General features: G+C 39.5%; 2 protein-coding genes and 1 non-coding gene across 5 annotated transcripts; 1 reads left to right on the top strand and 2 right to left on the bottom strand.

The window, feature by feature from the left end:
* Positions 1-650: 650 nt before the first annotated feature.
* On the bottom strand, positions 651-14534 carry prkg1l (protein kinase cGMP-dependent 1, like). Of its 3 annotated transcripts, XM_044025242.1 has the most exons (21): positions 14511-14534; positions 13284-13489; positions 13066-13180; positions 12745-12911; positions 10919-11032; positions 7344-7449; positions 7078-7141; positions 6710-6787; positions 6433-6527; positions 6269-6334; positions 5958-6035; positions 5765-5867; positions 5529-5668; positions 5035-5124; positions 4595-4736; positions 4347-4510; positions 3802-3924; positions 3523-3585; positions 3372-3438; positions 1737-1830; positions 651-1641 (listed from the first exon to the last, which is right to left on the bottom strand). In XM_044025242.1, exons 2-20 carry the CDS (start codon positions 13471-13473, stop codon positions 1741-1743), a joined length of 2055 nt encoding a protein of 684 aa, XP_043881177.1. In that variant the 5' UTR covers positions 13474-13489; positions 14511-14534; the 3' UTR covers positions 651-1641; positions 1737-1740. The 3 variants fall into 3 exon arrangements, with proteins under 3 accessions (XP_043881177.1, XP_043881176.1, XP_043881178.1); XM_044025241.1 differs by having other exon boundaries at positions 651-1830; XM_044025243.1 differs by lacking the exons at positions 10919-11032; positions 12745-12911; positions 13066-13180; positions 13284-13489; positions 14511-14534 and adding an exon at positions 8469-10899 and having other exon boundaries at positions 651-1830.
* trnak-uuu lies at positions 2963-3035 on the bottom strand. The gene has a single exon. It is a non-coding gene; the product is annotated as a tRNA-Lys (tRNA).
* Positions 14535-16288: 1754 nt separating the features above from the next.
* Positions 16289-19910, top strand: ubl4a (ubiquitin like 4A). Its single transcript, XM_044025339.1, has 4 exons — positions 16289-16489; positions 17851-17956; positions 18059-18270; positions 19297-19910. The coding sequence occupies exons 1-4, from the start codon at positions 16442-16444 to the stop codon at positions 19402-19404; spliced, it is 474 nt and encodes a 157-aa protein (XP_043881274.1). The 5' UTR covers positions 16289-16441; the 3' UTR covers positions 19405-19910.
* Positions 19911-20468: the final 558 nt, after the last annotated feature.

Raw genomic sequence — 20468 nt, 5'->3', positions numbered from 1 at the left:
CAGGGGAAAATGCCTTGCTTGAAATAAATGTAATAAAATTCATAATTTAAATTTAATTTCAGCAGTATTTAGAGGCTTAAATTGGATCTTTATTTTTCAAATGTTTTCAATATGCCGTCCTTCTATTGTATAGCTATAGTGTTTCCATGTTAGATGACATTTTACTCAGTGTAGGCTAAATTGTAATAGAAATGTGATAGCAATTATCTTTCATGTAATAGTAGACCACGTAATGTCCAGGAAAAGACATGTTGAACTGATTTTTAAGTTGTATTATAATGTGTTTACTTTCATTCTATTTATTCATTTGTTTTTTGATACTTGATAACATATAGTAGTGGCACGTTTAAAAAACATATTAAACTTTTAGGAGTTATTCAAAAATGTTAACTTAATACTTACCTAAACAACACTTAACAACAACAACAACAACAATACTAAATGGATGTTGGATAAACCTGCGTTAATGATTGTTTTATTCTGAAAGGAAAGCTCCGGTGTTTGTTTCTCTTTGTTATCAATGATTGACACTTCTCTGCTGGACGGCGCCGCCTGTGACGTCACTTAATTACATGCATGTATTTAGGGGAGAGCAGGAGAACTCACTTGTGAGGCCAAGTGGAGAGAAAAAGCAAAGACAGTCTCCTCTATTCAGTTTGTTTGTTTTATTGATGTTGACAGTATGACATTAGTTTTTGATTCGATTTATTTTGGCACAATAAAATACACAGAAATCAGAAAGATTAAAACAATAAATAAATATAAGGAGAGTCAGCGATATCGTTGAAAACCTCCTCCTAAATATAAAAGTTCACTGAATGATACAGAACGACATGTCTGGACGACAGTGAGTACAAATACAATATCATAACAGTCTCATATACAAAAACATCACTCAACTCCTATACACTAACAAACAGCACATTCATACGACCTGTATGTATTTATTATACTCTTGATATCATGGAGCATTGACCCTCATTTACAGTAACACTGAGTGGGAAAACAAAAGGGGATTCAAAATGTATCTTAAACGATGTAGTTTTTTTGAAAGAACATTAATTAATGACAACAATTTGGCAGATCTGTATGACCAGACTGTAAAATATGACATTAGAACCAAAAAATGTAAATGTAAAAAAAAGAAAATAGATCACAGTTATATGAAACAGCTGCAACCAGATGTTGGAAGGTTTATGATCATAAAACATCCAAAGGGAGGAAGTGAGTTTTATTCAAGAGTGTGAGCTGCTGAGAAAGCAGTTTGTTTGTTTTTTAATTCAAAATTAATGCTACAGTGTGTACATTTTCACCGCAAACAAACGTCCGTTACATTCAAATCATTTTTAAAGGAGTTTGCTGATGAATACTGATACTGATTAAGTGTGTCAGCTCCACACAACTCTGTGGGTGTCTGTCTGTGTAGAGCGGTTTGCGTTTTTTCGTGTCTGTGGAGACACAGAGTGATGGCGGGGAAGGCGGAGGCAAAACAGCCGCCAGCAGCCAAAGAAAGAGAAATAGAACTTTAGGTTAATGGATTAAGGTGATCATTTTCTATGTGACTGGTGAAGTCATATTGCTTGATGTTCTGGTAGTTTTCTCTCAGCTGAACACAGAAGGCAGTAGTTGCTTGTTTCCTGTCTGAAAATATAAGTGACACCTTGTTGTCAGTGAGACAGAGAAGAGAGAATCTTTTATGACGAGTGAACCTGCAGGTGATGAAGTTCACAGCTCACAGTGTCAGAAATCCTCATCCCAGTTGGAGCACGACTCCACCGACTCCACCGTGTAATCTCCACACGAGACACTGCTGTCCCAAGACGGCTTCATCTGTAAACAGATAAAAACAAATAAAAATAAATACAGTTTATAACCTTCTGGTTCAGTTATCACCAAACAAATAACATGTGCACTGTTCAGCTGGGAAGGTTGTTTGTGCCTCATCTGTCAGTTCTCAACAATGAGCTGGACGAACATTTTATTCATGAATAAATTGTTGAAATCAGCTGGAATTTTTTTGCTGTGCCCTCTCTATTCATTTCCAATGGGAAAAATGTTGCAGAATCCCCAAAACGTGTTAAAAACAGCAACAAAAATGTGAATTTAAGCAAGAATGTCCTGAATAAATGTCACATTTTGATGTGTGTGAATTATTGAAATTGGCTGAAGAAAGTAAGTGGAAGTAGAAACATTGTCTGTTGCTGTTTTGCCCTTTGCATTCATTTTCAATGAGAGAAACATTGCAGAAAATGTCAAATATTTTAAAAGTATACAAATCTGAAAATTGTTAAATTTAAGCAAGAAGTAAAAGTAAAATCTGAAAGATCAGAAATTAAAGCAACAATATCCCGAATGAGCCGCACATTTTGACGTACGAATTATTGGAATCAGCTGAAAAGTGTAGGAGGAGACAGAAACATTGTCTCTTGCCTTTGTTGTGCCCTATGTGTGTTTCTATGGCAGAAAAGTTGCAGAAAAAGTTGACTATCTCAAAAAGAGATTTTAATATTTAAAATTCAAGCAAAATTGTCCTGAACAAACTTCCCAGTTTGTATGAAAGTATGAATCATTGAAATCGGCTGAAAAATGTAGGAGGAATTGACTGTTGCTTTCGATCTACATTCATTTTCTATGGGAGGAAACGGTGGAGAAAAAGTTAAATATTTCAGGAAAGTGTAAAAATCGGAAGAACATATATAATTTAATTCAGAATTTGATGTATGATTTATTGAAATTGGCTGAAAAATGTAGAAGGAGACAGAAACATTGACCTTTGCTTTTGAGGAGAAAAAGCCTTTGGGAGAAAAGTTGCAATCGTGGGAAGAGCTTAAAGGAGTTGATCATTTTGATGTATAATCTTTTATCTTTTATATTAGGCACACACAGTTACATGTCATCTGCATATAAAGGTTGGATCTATCATTCTAATCAGTGAATTCCATTCTACTTGGCTATAAAGGTTCGCCCGAACAGGGACTTGAACCCTGGACCCTCAGATTAAAAGTCTGATGCTCTACCGACTGAGCTATCCAGGCTCTTATGGAGTCAGAAGAAAGCCAAAAATTCACACAATGCATTTCCCATCAGTGGAGAGAAAAAAAACTCCCTTTTAACCAGAAGAAATCTCTGACAGAGCCAGACTCAAAGATCTGCCTCACCTGGTTGTGGTGAAAGGAAAAATGGGGGACAGAGGAGAGGTGGGGGACAGAAAGGGGGGAGAGAAAGGGACAAGAGGGAGGTGAGGTGGAGACAGAAGAGAGAGACCAGGAGCAGATAAATACACTTGTATCAAGTTATAAGTTTAGGAGGAGGTGACCAAAGCAATAATAAAATCGGAATCACTGACTCTGACAAAATTCCAAGTGTCTTACTTTGGGAATGAGCGGTGGGTTCAGTGTTCGTCCACACAGTGCGTCCCAGTCGAATCCTTCGAACCATCTGAGTGAAAACAGAGAATCACACGTGTTTACTGAGCACAGCTCACTGAGCCCCAGTGTCTGAATATAAAATGTGTCTCCTCACTTGTGCCTCTGAATGTCCTTGGCCCCGTTTCTCCGAGCGCCCAGTCTCTGTGAGGGAGCGCTCCTTGGTGATGGAGCGTGAAAGAGACCGCACATAAATAAAGAAACAAATAAAGAAATAAAGAAATAATCTGTGGAATAATTGGGAGGCGCTGTCATGCAGAGCGCGGTGTCGCAGCTCAGGTCACGTCCAAATACGCCAACTCGTCTCTGTTGGTGGACGGAGGAGGAGGAGGAAAACAAAACCATTATCGTTTACTTCCACGTTATAATTCATCACCTGCACAGTTTCCTGATGAGACTGGAGGCGTTTTTGCTGATGGTCTTTGGGAAGTCGATGTGATCGATGCCACCGACGGTCGCAGTGAGAATCTTCATTGGGTCTGAGCCGCTGAACGGGAGCCTGGTGAGGGAGGAAAACGCCAAACTTTTTCACGTGTAACTTGAAATAAAAGCATATGAGAATAAGGATACTATTGAAGAAGTAAAAAGGGGCAAAAGAAAAACATTCTAAATCTTAGGAGGGCCTACCATACCGTTAAATTCCACTAAATTACAATTCTAATCCATATGTAAGAATAAAATATCAAGTATTTCCATATGTTTCCATATTTATTTACCTCATAAACAGTAAAACAGTAAAAACAGTAAATAGCTTTTGAACTTGCTCCTCTAAACATCTACAGTATCAAACAACACGCTCTATATTATTACTACACTGACTTAATGCATATAAATATAGAAATTGGCAAAGCAGTTCTCATCCGTCTCTGTAAGAGTACAGAGTAAATAATAATGTTGTGCTGTGGCGCAGTGAAGACTCACCCACCGCTCAGCAGTTCAAACACAAACACGCCCAGTGACCACATGTCTGTGGAGACACCGTGGCCCCTGTTGAGGATGATTTCAGGCGACATGTAGCCCAGTGTGCCGCAGAATGTCCAGGTCCTCTTACCCATCTCTACCTTCTTTACACACCTGGAGCCAATCTACAAAAGAAACATTCATATTTCACAGTTACCTTCAGTCAGACACAACAAAATGATCAAAATGTTCGAGGCAAATTGTCGCACCAGCTTGGCGTAACCGTGCTCGTCCAGGACGACGTTTTGAGGCTTGACGTCTCTGTAGACGACACCTCGACGGTGGAGAAAGGTCAAAGCTTCGACGACACACGCGGTGTAGAATCTGGTGCCGCATTCGTCCAAACATCCTCTGAAACACAAACAGTGTTTCATTAGAACTCTCATGCAACAATAGTGTGATGCAGACCAACATCAGACCAGGGAAGGAAATCAACTTTTATAATGTAATTTAGGGGCATTTAGGATCAAATGTTTCTTCTAGTAGAGTACATACAGTATCAGATTTAAACCTTTTTTAATACCACTTTTTCATTTCATACCCTGCATCAGACCCTGGATAAAAACACAGCTGTAGAATTATAAATATCAGTGTATGATGACAAAACAAAGTGCCTTAAATCTTAAGAATCTCTTAGAGAAATACTTACTTGTCTTTAAGTAGACGGCACAAGTCCCCACCAAGACAAGCCTCTGTCAAAATGTACAAGCACTCAGAGTCTCGAAAGGTTTTATGGAACCTGTAATCAATAAGAATTTTAGCCATATGCAAATCATGTAAAGCAGTGGAGTACAGGGACCTCCGGATTCATCTGTGATATATATATATAGTATATGTTATACTCAAAATTATTCTAAGGAAACACATGAGAGGGCCTTTGTTTAATTAAAAGTGTTTTATCTATTGTACTAGTACTGAGGCTGCAACAATGAATTGATCATTCTTGAATTCTTCAACTATTTTGACAATAATTAAAGGTCTCAGATTTGAGTATTGAGTCTCTTTGTTCCATCTAACAAAGAAATCAAGGCAAAAATAATAATGTGATGATACTACCTATCTATCTATCTATCTATCTATCTATCTATCCTCTACCTACCTATCCATCTATCTATCTGCCTCAGTTGGATGAAGAGAACGCACCTGACTATAAAAGGACAGTGAGCGTCCATTAAGATTCTGCTCTCTCTCAGGAAGTGCTCTCGTTGACCACAGTTGATAATCAGCTTCTTCTTAAGGACCCTCATGGTAAAAAGCCCCTTGACGTCACTCTTTAGTTTTACCTGACAGAGGAAAAATCAATACACGACATTATAGAAACATGGGATCAGGAGTGGGCAGCAGCTCAGGGATCAAAGAGGGGGAAGATCAGCTCTTACCAGGTCTACGTGACCGAACTCTGCCTCAGCTGCCAGAGAACAGATGATGTGGAAATCACTTAAGGTGGAAGACGAGAGGACGCCGCTGCCCTTCTGCTCTGACCTGTTCACATGGAAACCCGGGGTGAGCTTTTCTACAGGTGCAAAATAACACGGGCGTCTCATGGAAAATTAGAGTTGTGACGCTTCTCACTCTGCCTTGGAGTCGTGACTTTGATGCACATCAGGACTGCAATTAAACACCAAGCCGTCAATTATGTCTTTGAAGGTCCTGAAACACACAAGCAAGTGATGTCTTTCCAAGTGGTTTTAATGCGGAGGCTGCTACGGGAATACAAAAAATCACGTAAGGCGATCCGTCATCCGTGATAAACATCTGATTCTGAACAAACTAGTGACACCGCGTTCTCGCGCACGTTTAGCATTTGAAATGTAAATCCAACACAGTGCTTATTTGACTTAGAGCAATCGCCACTGTTTCATAACAGAAAAACATCCACTTACTGTCTGTCTAATACCAAGCATGTAACAGGACCAGCAGCAACCACATTCACAGTCCAGGTGTTCTCTCTAATGACAGATAAACCAAAAATAGTGTCAGTAAAAGCACAAAATCATAGATTTACCAACAGAAAAGCTACTGAATTAGGCAGAGTTCTCCTTCTTACCCCGCCAGAGCTTTTTCTCCAAACCAGTTTCCCTCTGAGAGTTTGGAAAGAACTACCTGCTCCTCATTCCCGGGCTTCTTCTCTGTTACTTTCACCTGGTAAATCAAAAGAGCGAGTTGATGTCGAAGGATGAAGAGCAAAGTAATAAAGTAATAAAGTCAATCGTCGCCATCATAAAGCGATCCCTGCGGCTGTGCCGACACTTTGTACTCCGCGTGCTGGAGGCATTATTTTTTGAAAGCCTTGTTTCATCTGTGTGGGCATTAAAACCTCATACCTGGCCTTTGCTGATGACATAAAAAGTGTCTCCCGTGGCCCCCTGTCGGATGATGTAGTCTCCTTCAGTGAAGTTTCTCTGCGGAAGGCGAATGACAGAGCGTGAACAGAGAGAGATTAAAACATCCACCTCTCTTACACACTGAGAGATGAATGCAGGATTAAGTCTGAAGCTGCCGTTGCACCTGTCTGTTAAACTAATGCAACACGAAGCAGGCTGGGAAATAGAAAATGCAGACAAATGGCCAGTAAACAATCATGTTTACACTCTTTCTCGCTCTGTGCTCACATAATCTATTGGCTGGGTTGTGTTTGTGTTTGAGTAACGAGGGGTGCTTACGCAATAGGTTTTAAGAACTTAATCTGTACCTCCTCCATGAGATCAGACAATTTAACGATGACATCCTCTGGCAATGACTTGAGGAAGGGAACACTGCGGGAACAAAGATGATACACAGATGTTATACAATAGGAAACTACATTTGCAGCTCAATTTTCCTCATGCTTGAACCTGTATGTTGATATTCAAGCTCTATTTCCCAAACAATACTGCTGTGGCGACATTGTGTTAGAATACAAAGGAGATCTCTGGGCCCGTTCCCATGTCGTGTCGAGTGTGTCTGTCCGGCGTTCACCTGCTGAGCAGCTCCATTGAATGAGAAAGGCTATCGAGACCACTCTGCATAAGTATGGTGTGGTAGCTCTTGGAATCGATAACCCATAGCTTGCTGTCCACTTGTGCTGCGGAGACGGAGGAAGTAATAAAGGTTGCATCAGTGACACTTGGGGGCTCAGGTGGAGGCACGAAAACAACAAGCAGGGACTGAAGCAGCCCTAAGTGACAGGTGTGATCTGTGATGGATGAGGACGGACAATGCAGGAACACGGAAGGAATTTGGACGATGATGTGTCACTGAATGCCAAAGGACAGATTCTGTGATTGAGCAGGGCCGTCGCAACAGGGTAGGCAGACTAGACAATTGCCTTGGGCCCCGGGTTGGGGGTCCCAAGGGGGAATCAGGTCACTGCAGAGAACACTGCAACATAAGGTTTGCTTGTTGTCAGAGTCTAGAATCTGTGCTCGGGGTGTGTTGCAATGCATTTCAAATTGCCATAAAAATATATGCTTTGTAGCGTGTGTGTCCTCAGTGCCTCGGAAGTGCCCGCAATTCTTTTGCGCGCTCTTGTTTTGGCGGTCATTTTAAAACGGTAGACGACAACAGCTCAAACTATTCGTATTTTTTAAGTTCTCATCCTTGCATTAAAGAGTAGTAACTTTGGCAGGGTATTATTTTTATTTATGTTCATGTTTGTAATTTATGATCCAAACTTTCTCACAGGAGTTTAGTGAGTTGAGGGAGTTAAACTGTACTTTAATTTAGTTACACACTTGCTACAAGTAAAGGTTTCTAAAAACCTTTACCTGTAGTTGGTTACTTGTGTCTTATGTGACCTTGTTATTTGGAGGTTTAACATGTTTTGAAAATAAAGGAAGACATTCAAAGATTCAGCTTGCATGATTTTCATTCTGTACAAACTTTTATCATCTCAGAACCTTTTTTTTTAAAACATATATCGATATCGGTAGATATCGGTTATCGGCCATAGCAGCAATATTAATATCGGATATCGGTATCGGCGGAAATAGTCATATCGGTGCATCCCTAGATAAAATAAATCACTGTCTTTTGGGCCCAGTATAAATGGGCCTTTAGTGTTCCCAGAATGCTAGGAAGGACCCAACTTGAAACGGTACTCACTCTTTTTTTGAGATGATGCTCATTGTGCTCGTTGTAAAAACAGAGAAGAAGAACTCATGTCAATTGGGTTCCAGAGAGGTAAGGGTCTTTGCATATGTTATAAAAGGGTTGCCGTCTTCTATAAAAAATGGCTCATAAACCTCATAAAATTTCACCCTTTCCACTGACAGAAAAGACATTAAATCACTCAGCCAAGAGGTAATAGAATTTGGGCTTTTCAACTACAAGAGAATACATTTGTGGGCTATGAGAGACGCAAAAGCCGCAACCTCAGAGTTTTCCTCTGTGAGATCAAATGGAGTGTGAGGTACTCCAAAGATGGCTGTCAATGGACAAGGTTTCAAGATAATACTGTTTCGCTCAAAATGTGACCAGAAATGTGTTAATTTGGGATAAGAAAAGAGTATGATCTGCCGGAGACAAACCGCAAATTTAATCAGCGCCCAGTAAAACATATAAATGTTCATCTTCACAAAAGACTTTTAATATAAATCTAATCTCCCTCACTGTAATCAACCACATTCTACATAACCGAGCTTGTAAATTAATTATGACTCATATTGATTGGTTCACAAAGACTTTCTTCAGTTGGAATTAAATGTCCTCTAGACAGTCTAATTAGATCTGATAATATGGTGCAGCCTTGATATCTCAGTTCCCCCATTTCGATTTACCCCACTGGTTTTCACTCGGGCGCCAAATGACACACATTCCATGGCCATTTTCGTTTTATGTGAATGGAGAGCACTCTGAAAATGAAGGTTTTGTGACAATTTCTTTGGCGTGTCCTCGAGGACACCCTGCACCATTATTACTGTCACAATGAAAGAGTCCACGCAAGAATCAACAGCTGTACTGGTGCTTTTAAACACAACAATGGGAGAAAAAAGTAATTTCGGGTTAGGAAGGAGATAAACACAGTCAGCGGGGAGCAGAACCAAAGAGATGGACTGACGGAAAACAGAACAAAGGACAGCAGACTGCCGCCACAAGCTGAGCTTTTTCACTGCAGAGCAGTCATATACAGAGAGGTGTGGAACAGTGCAGTGGAAAAGGCCACCAGGTCACAAGATAAAGGGAGCAGTATAAAGGGAATGAGATGCTCGGGGCCCAAACATGGCAAATAAACCAGTTTTTTTTTCCTCTATCCTAAATGATTCTATCTTTTTTTTCGCTGCCTTTTTATCTGTGAAACCAGGTCAGATGCAAGTGGTGATGGCTGAGAACATTTTCCCTCAGGACTCTCTGTGATCAGATGCTGGAAGGAAAGGATAGCACACTCTCTCTTTTCAAGGCTACCATCACAAGTATATGTCTATATAGATGGCAAGTTAAAACTGTACTGAATACATTTAAAGAAAAGGTCTGATTCATTCATACCTAGGGCAAGTTCCAAAACAACCAGATTCTATCAATCTTTTAATATATTACTTTTCCTGTATCCTTTGTACAAATTCTGACTGTTGCCCAATAGTTTTTCATGACCACAAAAACAGCTGAGTAAAACCAGAAACTCAAAACATTCACATTTGGTGTCTGCTCCAGTGGACAGTTTAGTTTCTTTTGTGTCCTCTACTGTTGTGGCAAAACAATATCACTGTTGTCTTCCTCTGATTAGCAAAAAGGGCACAGATGCAGGCCAAGCTGTGCCCACAGCGCCCTCTGCTGGGAAACTTGGTGAAAACATTTACGTCTATTCCCCACTACTAGGGAATATTCATGGTGATGCACCAGGTTTGGGAGGTTTACAATTTAGCAAACCTTTCGTTAATAACCAAGCAAAATTATCTGTCAGTCACTCGATGTCGATGTTGAACCCTAGCACACTTTCCTAGAGTCTGGAATCTAGTCTGCATACTTCTCATTACTGTTTGTGCTAGCTAGATGGCCAGGGTGTGACCCCGCCTTTCATCCTATGTCAGCTGAGATTGTCACAGCGCCCTCATGTGGCGGATAAGGCCGTAGAAGATGGATGGATGGATACCGGTAAGCAGAGAAATGGAGCTTTGCGCCCATATACTTGACATTAGTGTAGCCTTCAGGACTTCTGCGGAACGACCGTCCAATCACAGACAAGATTCACCAGCGCGTCACGCATCGGTGACATCTGATGGTTCTGCTTGATGTTTTCAAATGAAGCAGTGTATAAATAATGTTCCATCGTTTCTGTTCACAAGGACCAAACAAATCAACAAAAAGAAAAAACGTTACGCACTGCGGCTTCAAACCTCAACCGTCTCTGGTCGTGTTGTTTGTAAATACTGGTGAAAATTCAGCTGCCATGTACTGGACTGCAGGGAGGAGACGTGATCGCCCGCTGCTTTGCTTTTTTTACGCAGAAAATGTTTGAAATTCCACACATCGCTGAGAATACACTTTGAAGCTGTGATGTTGTCTAAGATATCAAAGGGTCTTTGTAAAATTCAGCAGATGTCCTCCAGCCTCCCTACCTGAGACAGAGGAGGTGTGGTTGCAGTTGTATAGTAGGGCCAGCTCTCCAAACATGTCTCCCGGCTCAACAGTGAACAGCCTCGCTTCATCTTTTGTCACCTCCAGCCTCCCCTCTGTTGATAGAGACACACAGTCAGTGCACGTATAAGCAACACACACACACACACACACACACACACACACACACACACACACACACACACACAACTGTTGTTTTGTGTCACAAAGTGCTGGCACTGAGGAGAAAGTGTCCACAGGCTGAGCTGTTCTGCACTCACAGCACATTATTCTAACCACCCCTGACATTTCGTCAGGAAATGTGGCTGTAAGCCGGGTGTTATTCCCACATGTGGATTTTCTGGTCTTGCCCAAACACGCAAGTGTTACACCACTGAACGCGAGACCACGGTCTGCTTATCTAACAAGACTGTGAGCCAGCAGTGAGGCTGGGCAATAATTCAACAACAATACATATTATGATGTCATTATTAGGGGTGGGAATCGGTATCGGTCTGATACTGGTCACAAAATCACTGGATCGGATATCAGATAAAAATAGAAAATCCGATACAATCCAATAATCCTATAAATCACATGCTACACTATGCACAGCAAAAGGATTTTAGCTGAGTCATGTTTGGGCTGTTTTTCTTTTTGGGGGGACAATATTTGTTATACATTTGTTTTTTTAAATGACCCAGCACAAATGTGTCGTTATCATGAATAAATAAATGGTCTAAAATTACTGTATCGGACTAATATCGATATCACCAAATCGGTACTCGATTTGGTGATATCGGTATCGGACACAACGAAAAGTGGTATCGTCCGATCCCTAGTCATTTTTATCAATAGTGAAACAATATGGACCTGATAGTGGGAAAGTGGATAACACTGTTGTTTTACAGTAAGAAGGTCATCTGTTCAAATCCTGGGTTGACCTTTTGGTGTGGAGTTTGCAAGTTCTACATAAAACAGCAATTTCATCCAGAATTCAGAGCCTTTATTCTGAAAAAAAATATGACTTGATTCAAAGAGATTTGGTCGCTAGAATTGAGAATTAAATGACGTGTTTGGTTTGGTTGTTTGTCCAGGGTGTACCTTGCCTTTCACGCTATGTCAGCTGGGATTGGCACTAGCAACCCCCATGACCCTCATGTGGAGGATGAAGCAGTAGAAGATGGATGGATGATGTAATGAAGAGCTAAGTTTGAAAAAATGTTGTCGCAATTTTATGAGAATACAGTCGTAATGTTAAAAAAGTTTAAAAACTATATTCTCTTAATATTACTTTATTCTGAAAAGATTACAACTTTATTCTCATAAAATAATGACTTTATGCTCATAATATTGCAAATTTATTCTCATAATATTAGGACTTTATTCTTGAAAGATTACGACTTTGTTCTCATAATATTACAACTTTATTCTCGTAATATTGCGACTTTATTCTGGAAAGATTACGACTTTATTCTCATAATATTGCAACTTTATTCTCAAAAGATTATGACTTTATTCTCATAATATTGTTACTTTATTCTCGAAAGATTACGACTTTATTCTCATAATATTAGGACTGAAAAGAATCTTCAGTTTGGTCCTAATACTCAAGACAAACAATGAACAATGAACAAGAAAACTATTTGATCATGATAATGTATTTGGCCTCTTCATCCAGCCCAAATCGCACAATTCACAGTTGCATAAGTTCAAACCAAGCATTTCATCTGACTTTTCTCGAGCATTACGACGTGCTAATTGTTTTAATTTAAGAGTTGAGTTTGCTCGAGCGTGATTAGCAGCTGTTAAGAGGGAAATGATTCACCTTCTAAAACATACGCCTGGGCCCCACTGGTCCCCTCCTGTATGACAAAGCAGCCTTGATTGATGGTGGTGGGATACATGCAGGTTATAATGGCAGCAATTTCTCCTTCACCAAGGTTCTTCAACAAGTCGTTTTTCAGAAGCGCAGCCTGAATCAGCCTCTGAGACCTGGGGGACGAAAGTAGAGATGTTATTGATGTAACATTTAAGGCCATACAGAAGAATTCCAAGTGTTTATTTCAATATTTTAGAGCAGTTTGCTGAACATTTCAGATCACATGTTTGAGTTGGAGCGGAGGGAACACTGTGTGCACACACTTACGCCTGGGTTTTGTCACAGCTTCTCTGTGAAAGCATGACGAGAGTCACTGGGTCTGGACTGAAGGGCTCAGAAATGATTGTTTTCCTCTTGGCTCTCTGTCTGTCCTCGCATGGAGCTACAGGACCAAGAAAAAGATGCATAATAAGACTCAATTTTCTGCTCAGGTTTGGGGGTCTGTGCTCTGAGACGTGACATTTAAAAAGCAGCGTCTGCTGTACCTGTACAGACGGCAGACGGTCCTGGGAGGGACACCGTGGCTCTGTAACGATCCAGTTCGTCCTGCAGTCTGCGAATGAGTTCGTCCTTGGCGTCCAACTCCAGCTCCAGCTCGTCTATCAGTGCGTCCCTCTGTCGGAGCTCCTCGATCTTCAGCTGCAGAGCAAACTGGAGATCCCGGAGTGTACCCATCACCTGCAAACACCAGCTTTGACAAGGTGGAGGAGGTTCAAATGAAATGCGGTCAGCATACAGTATAACAGTATATACTGCATGTCCAACCAAGAATAATACACCAGTAGTCAATTATCGTGCCCAAACATCATAGTTTTTGATTGTCTTGATTTTTTTATTGTCACTGATACCTTCTTTCTTACACTTTCCCTTTTTTTTCCAGGTGTACCAGTGTCTCTTATTCCTATTCTATAACAATATCCAATTGGTATATTGAATTGCTGTTGGTGTGTTTAAGTATTGGTTTTTTTTTATGAAAATTTTTGAAAAAAAGAAGAAAATCTGACCAAAAACACATAATGTTCATGCATATAGAGCTTCATAGATAACATATAACATATTCACATAATAAATGATTTATTTGTTATTGTTATTTGGCTGCAACTAACAATTATATTCATAATTGAGTCATCTGTTGATTACTTTCCAGATTAGTCGAGTGTTTATTTTGTCTTTAAATTATCAGAACATTTTGAAACATTTGGAAATGATGATGATATTCTCAAATGAACGTCTTGTTTTGTCCACAAACCCAAAATTATTCAATTTTAATGATTTTCATAAAGATTAATCGAACAATCATTGCAGCCCTAATAAATTATACTATGCTGTTACTACTAATAATATTGTATTTTATGTATTACACTTTACAGAATAAGGATTTATAACAGAGTGGAAAAAAGTCAAAAAGATAAAATGAAAGTACAACCAATACAAAAGCAGAAACATGAAAGCTAGTTTTGCAAATATAGCTTCTCAATAAAGGTCAGTTGATGATTATGATTTATAATCGATTAATTGTTGACACATATTTATACATTTTTATATTCTTTTTTTAAAAGGTCACTTTCATTTTCCATTGTGGGTCATCATTAGCAGCAGCAGCAGCACGTGCTAAATATTCATCAGTTCAAACCTGTTCTACATCACACCTGTGTTTACAAACAGTCGTATCAGAATAAATCATCGGGATTATAATCTCAAACATTACTCACCACCTGCAGCAGACTCTCTGTGTGTGTGTGTGTCCACAGCAGCAGCAGCAGTTCGGCGGTGGACAGTTTATCCTCCGCTCCTCCGACAGTCAGGTGCGGATCTTCTCCATCATCATCATCATCACCGCCTGAGGAGTCATAGTCACACACACACACACACACTCACAGAGAGAGAGAGAGAGAGAGGAGCTGTGAGCGCAGACACCAGCCGCTCACGTGACCCAGACAGTGAGGAGCGAGTGATGAGGAATGAACGCGCGCGTGGACCAGTCTGGTGTCATCTGATCCCAACTGGGTCAGCAGAGAGTCCGTGGAGACAGACAGACTGATAGAATGTACTGTAGGTGAATGTGACCACAGTTCATGAACATTCATCATTTCACAGACAATGGAAGACATGGAAGTTTATTTTCTCTGTGTGTATTTTAATGTCAGTCAAAGTGTGAAGAGAATTTAAATTAAGAAATGTAACCTGTCCCACATGAGTGGGAACATTCTTAGAACACTTAGAACACAAAGCATTTGTTGTTGTTTTTTACATTACTATGTTTATAAGAATGTGCAATATAGAGTATCTTATATCTCTTTTTTTTTGGAAAGACATAAAAATATATTACAAATCAGCATAAATTCTGAGATTAAATCAAGTCTGTAATCTCAGAATTCTGACTTTCTTCTCAAAGTTAATTGTGCTCCCATTTCCTTCAAGGACCTTCATGACTTCACAATTATTACCACAAAATGGCAGCAGTAGTGAGCATTTTGACAACTTGACTGGATTCTTTGAATACATCAACACTCTGTGGACCCTGTAGAATATTTGAATTTACAAGGTTTTTTGAATGCATCTTGTAGCTCCTCCTGTGGACCAAGATTACTTCTGCACAATTATTGCAACTTACTTTTTTTTTTAACATTTGCAATATAAAATGAATCATAACTTTGACTCAACAAAACAAATGAGACAAAAAAAAACACATGAATATGTGACCTACAAGCACCCCCCCCAGGATGTCCGTATAAGGAGTTGTGTATTATTCCCATGGCAATTTATATCAAGGGTGAGCATTAAGGGTCAATGTCCGAAAACAGAAATTGATCATCACCAAATTTTTCATGGACACCTCTTGTCATGCCCACTTTCACCTCTCCAAAAATCACCTCAAGAGGTGAAACTGGACATGGCGACAGATGTCCATGAGAAATTTGGTGATGATTGATCGCTGTTTTCGGACATTAGGCTAGCTAGAGTGGATGCAACATTGTTAAATCATTCTGCAGCTATATACATATATATACACATTGCATATACATAATATACATATATATGTATATATATATATATATATATATATATATACATATATATATGTCAAGCCTGTTGACACTGCACACAATGGTGTGTTCTTTCAGCAAAGTACAGTACATTCATGTGTGTACTATACTACCATGGTTGCCACAGTAACCTACATACGGATCAAAGGAAGGCTGGGGGCGGGGCTGTCCCTAGGCGCATTGTTTAGCAATATAACTGTTGTATTTCTACTGACATCTTCAAAATGTCTCGTCCAAACTGTGAAAGTACTGTACACACTGGTGTCCTTAGTAAGTCACCTAACAGGTCTGAAGCCTACTCCATAGCTATTCAAAGGATATTAATGCAATATTAGGCTATAGCAGGAACATCTAAATATTTGCCATGATTTTGTTTAACCCGCGACCCTCCTTGGGGTCGTCCTCCACATGGCCAGTAGGTGGCGGTAGTGTCTCCTTGAGGCCGCAGCGGGACAGGTTGTCCAGTCGCTGCAGAAGAAGATGGCCCTTTGACAAGCGAACAGCCTCATGTACTAAACCTAAAAGTAACGACACGAGCTTAACTTTTACGCGTAGTTTTGTGAGGTTGTGGTTTAGTTTAGAGTGTTAGTGTCAAAATGATCCTGACCGTAAAACCGCTTCAAGGGAAGGAATGCAGCGTGCAGGTAAGTTAAGCACCGTCAGCTAGCCGGTCTGCTAACTGCTAGCTCCTCGACGCCAGCCTTTACAGGGAGCGTATGGTTAGCGGTGGTCATATCTTATGCTAAGCTAATTCCATGAGAATGGAGCTGCCACGCAAAATATATGTATATTATGGCAGTTATCGGATTAGAACCAGACAGATTATTGTGTAGCACAACGCAAGTTTTTTTTTCTTTCGCTGACAAATCGTCGCACAGGGATGAATCGACATAGCTGTAGCTAGCATGCTACGCTAGTTTAGGCTTAGCCACTCAAGTGACTTGCAGGAAAGAGCACAGTTAATAATGATGTAGGTTTAATGTGTTTTAAAGTATTGGACGGGATTGCTTATCATAAAACAAGTAGCTAACATTATTGGGTTTTTCATAGGGCTGCATCTAACGATTTTTCTCACGATTGTTTTATCGTTTATTCGACTACTTGTTCGGTCAGTAAAATGTCAGAAAATGTTGATCGTTGTTTCCCAAACCTGGAGCATGATGTTCTCGAATGTCTTGTTTTGTCCACCAACCAAAATTGGCTTGGCAGTGTCTCTAAAAGTTATTTATTGTTGAAGTTATTTACCATCTGATTTGTATTTGAACACCAAGCCTTATCTGCATTTATGTATGACAGTCCATTTCTCAGTAATTATTTTGTGTTGAGCTAATCCTCTAAGGCTGCATGGCAGTAGGAAAACATTATATAAACCATAACTTTGTTGAATATTATGATCACAATTTGACATGCAGTAAATGCACAACATAGACTTGCTACTAAAGTAAACCCTTGACAATGAGAAGCCTATGTAGACACTTTAAAAAGTCAAATTCTCAACACTTTTTAAAAGTAACAATCCTGTAAAAGTAATGAAATTTACATTTATGTGTAAGTATGCGGTGTCAGTAGCTCCGCATATAGACCTAACATTTCAGTTAATTTCAACCCATAAATTGTTGACGGATAATTATGCACTTTGTTGTCAGGCTATATCTTTCAAATATTACATGGAGCCCAGCTGTAATAACCACATGCATGTGTTGAAAGATACATAAATAAAGTGAAGTGGACTGATTATTATGTTTCTGTATCCCCATATTCACACTAATACAATACTATATATGTGAATCATTGATCCTAGTCTTGTGTGTTGATCAGAGTCGTGATTTAAGGTTTGGGTGTATTCAAATATAATATAGCTAATGATATATAGCTAGAAATGTCCATCCTCAGTTGCGATAACTCTATTGCACATGTTTATATTGCTATGGTGTTACTTTTATTAGAGACTGATGTCTAGCTGTAGCTTTTAATAATTTGTGTGGTTTCTTAATATTTTTTGTAGGTGACTGAAGATGAAAAAGTTGCCACAGTGAAGGAGCTTGTGTCCGAACGTCTCAACATTCCTGCAAACCAGCAGCGGTTGCTCTACAAAGGAAAAGCTCTTGCAGGTAGATATGTCAAATAAATGTCTCATCCATTTTGAAGATGACTGTTAATTATAGATCCCTTGCTAAATATTTAATGGTTGCATACTTTATTGCCTTCATTAGATGAGCACAGACTGAGTGATTACTCCATTGGACCAGAGGCTAAACTGAATCTGGTGATCCGTCCAGTGGGGGAGAGGAGTGCAGCTTCAGGAATGGCCACCAGCAGCAGCAGCAGCAACCTACGTGGAGGAGTATGGCAGACTGTGTCCACAGTACTTGCGAGACACTTTAGTCCAGCAGATGCAGCTAAAGTCCACGAACAACTTATAAAGGTATATGCACCAGCTTAGACATTATAATCTGATCAAAGCTTAATAAGTATGTACTTTTCCATGTTGACATGTGGTTGCTGAACAGATTAACACCAGGTTCGCACTGAAAATCTTGCTTTTCATTAAAGGTCCAGTGTGTAAGGGAAAATTATTTTTCATTTGGTAGAAATACATTTTTTATGTGTACAATCAACTAATTCTATGAATTATTATTTTTCATAACCCCAGAATGAGGAGAAGGGTCAGCTCTAAGGACACCATGTTTTTACAGTAGCCCACAGTCGTCAACCAGGTTAATTAAAAGACGGCATACAGCAAACCACATTCAATACCTGCACTATGCAGGAAGTACTGGGGGTTAGTAGGTGCATCTCTCCCATTGTATAGACCAATTGCTTTCTGTAGTAACAAAGAATACTGAATGGAAAAAGGGGGCATTTATATCACAATGATGGTTATTCTGCTTATTACTTGGCTACATGTCCTGCTGCATCCTCAAGGAGACATTACCACCACCTAGTGGCCATGTGAAGGACGACACTTTAACAGTTAGGCAAATATTTAGTTTTTCCTGCTATAGCCTAATGTTTGACATCACAAGTATTGATTTTTTTGTATTTCATTGATTACACAAATGTTGTATTGCTTCCTCATAGTGCAGTAGTTTGTAGCTTACTTTGGGGTTTGAATTGCGACCATGTTAATATTCAGTGCATTTACATGCACAGTTTAATCGAGCTAAGGGCTAGTCTGAGCTAGTCTGACTATCTAAGGCAATCAGACAACCTGCCGAGTATAGGAGAAAATCTGCATTAAAAAAGGTCCTAGTCTCGTAAGTTGTGATTTAAGGTTTGAGAATGGCTACAGCTACTGTATATATGTATATATATATACGTATATATGTATATATATATATGTATATATATATATATATATATATAATTTGTGTCATGTTGAAAATGCATTAAGTAGCATACTTTGGTTAAACTGACTTTTGTCACTAATCATTCTTTGCTTTTCTTCAAGGATTATGAACGTTCACTTAGGCAACTTAGCCTCGATGACATCGAGCGCTTGGCAGGAAGACTCCTCCACCCAGACGGCGAAGGCATGGACACTTCATACATGGACTAAGAATATCTACCTGTACTTTGCTTTTTTGTGAATGTCTTTTTTTAAGAGGCGCTCAGTGCCCTGAATGCACCTAGCAGCATGTAGAGTGTGAAGAGTGGAAAATACCGTTTGAGTTTTCTTGCACAGAACGGCTGGTGTGAGTTTAGGCAGTGTCCGAGTCAACACGGATAATGACTGTCTCGACAGTAGGGCTTCTCTTATCCACGACCAAAAATAACAGTTGGATAAGACCAAGTGACTTTGATGTCTCAGTCAGGACACAAGACCTTATCGTTTAATATTTATACACAAAGGAGTCCATTCATTTTGTTTGTTTCATGTGATGTCTGGCTGCTGCAACTCCCAGGGGACACTAACGTCGACTGGAGGGTATTTGTTAATCATGCCTGCGTTGGATGACGATGCAAAAGTTACACATGTTTTATCCTGCATCTATTTGACTGTCATTGTATGATTTGTAAATATCTTTGTATATACCTACATTAAAACTGGAAAAATACAAAAGATATTGATGTTGCTTCTTCTTGAATGCCTTTGACTGTCAGTTTCCAATGATGAGTAGATGGCGTACTAGCTTCCAGTTATATGTAATCTGTTTTAATGTGGATATTAATATTGTATCAAGCTATCTGTCGCCATCTCTTTATATGTCTGATGGGGAAAGAGCCTAATGAAATATCAGAAGCATGTGGCTTCTGTAGATGAAGTATCCAGATTCTCGTAAACTTAAAACCTTTTTAAGACGGTTGGAAAAAAGTGTGTGAAAAGAGTGGCTCTTTCTTCCTGACCATACTATGATGTGATTTTAAGTGTATCATGTTTATTTTCCTAGCTAAGTAATTCCGGTATTTTGACTTTTGCATGCTTCTTCCACTTTTAGCTTTGTATCCCTTTTTATATACAATTTTGGTTTGCATATAAATTCCAGCAAGTCATGTCTTTCCTTTGATCCTTTTCACAGGGTAGCTTCTCCACAGAAGATATTGCTCCTTATATTAAAGGTACTCACTTCAGTTTAAATCTATCAATTTTTTTTGGATCTCAGATTTGTATGCTTAAATAAA

The sequence above is a fragment of the Solea senegalensis genome, linkage group LG5, assembly GCF_019176455.1.
Source record: "Solea senegalensis isolate Sse05_10M linkage group LG5, IFAPA_SoseM_1, whole genome shotgun sequence".
NCBI lineage: Eukaryota > Metazoa > Chordata > Actinopteri > Pleuronectiformes > Soleidae > Solea > Solea senegalensis.
This window is presented reverse-complemented; position numbering and strand designations above follow the sequence as displayed.

What these genes read in the sequence shown, in the direction of transcription:
- ubl4a (XM_044025339.1), top strand. Translation starts at nt 16,442, where the DNA reads ATGATCCTGACCGTAAAACCGCTTCAAGGGAAGGAATGCAGCGTGCAG. An exon ending in GGAAGGAATGCAGCGTGCAG is followed by an intron (nt 16,490 to 17,850) that starts GTAAGTTAAGCA and finishes TATTTTTTGTAG; the next exon opens with GTGACTGAAGATGAAAAAGT. An exon ending in TCCACGAACAACTTATAAAG is followed by an intron (nt 18,271 to 19,296) that starts GTATATGCACCA and finishes CTTTTCTTCAAG; the next exon opens with GATTATGAACGTTCACTTAG.
- prkg1l (XM_044025241.1), bottom strand. Translation starts at nt 13,473, where the DNA reads ATGGGTACACTCCGGGATCTCCAGTTTGCTCTGCAGCTGAAGATCGAG. An exon ending in CACTGTCCTTTTATAGTCAG is followed by an intron (nt 5,125 to 5,528) that starts GTGCGTTCTCTT and finishes TATTGATTACAG; the next exon opens with GTTCCATAAAACCTTTCGAG. An exon ending in TTTGAACTGCTGAGCGGTGG is followed by an intron (nt 3,925 to 4,346) that starts GTGAGTCTTCAC and finishes CTCCCTCACCAG; the next exon opens with GCTCCCGTTCAGCGGCTCAG.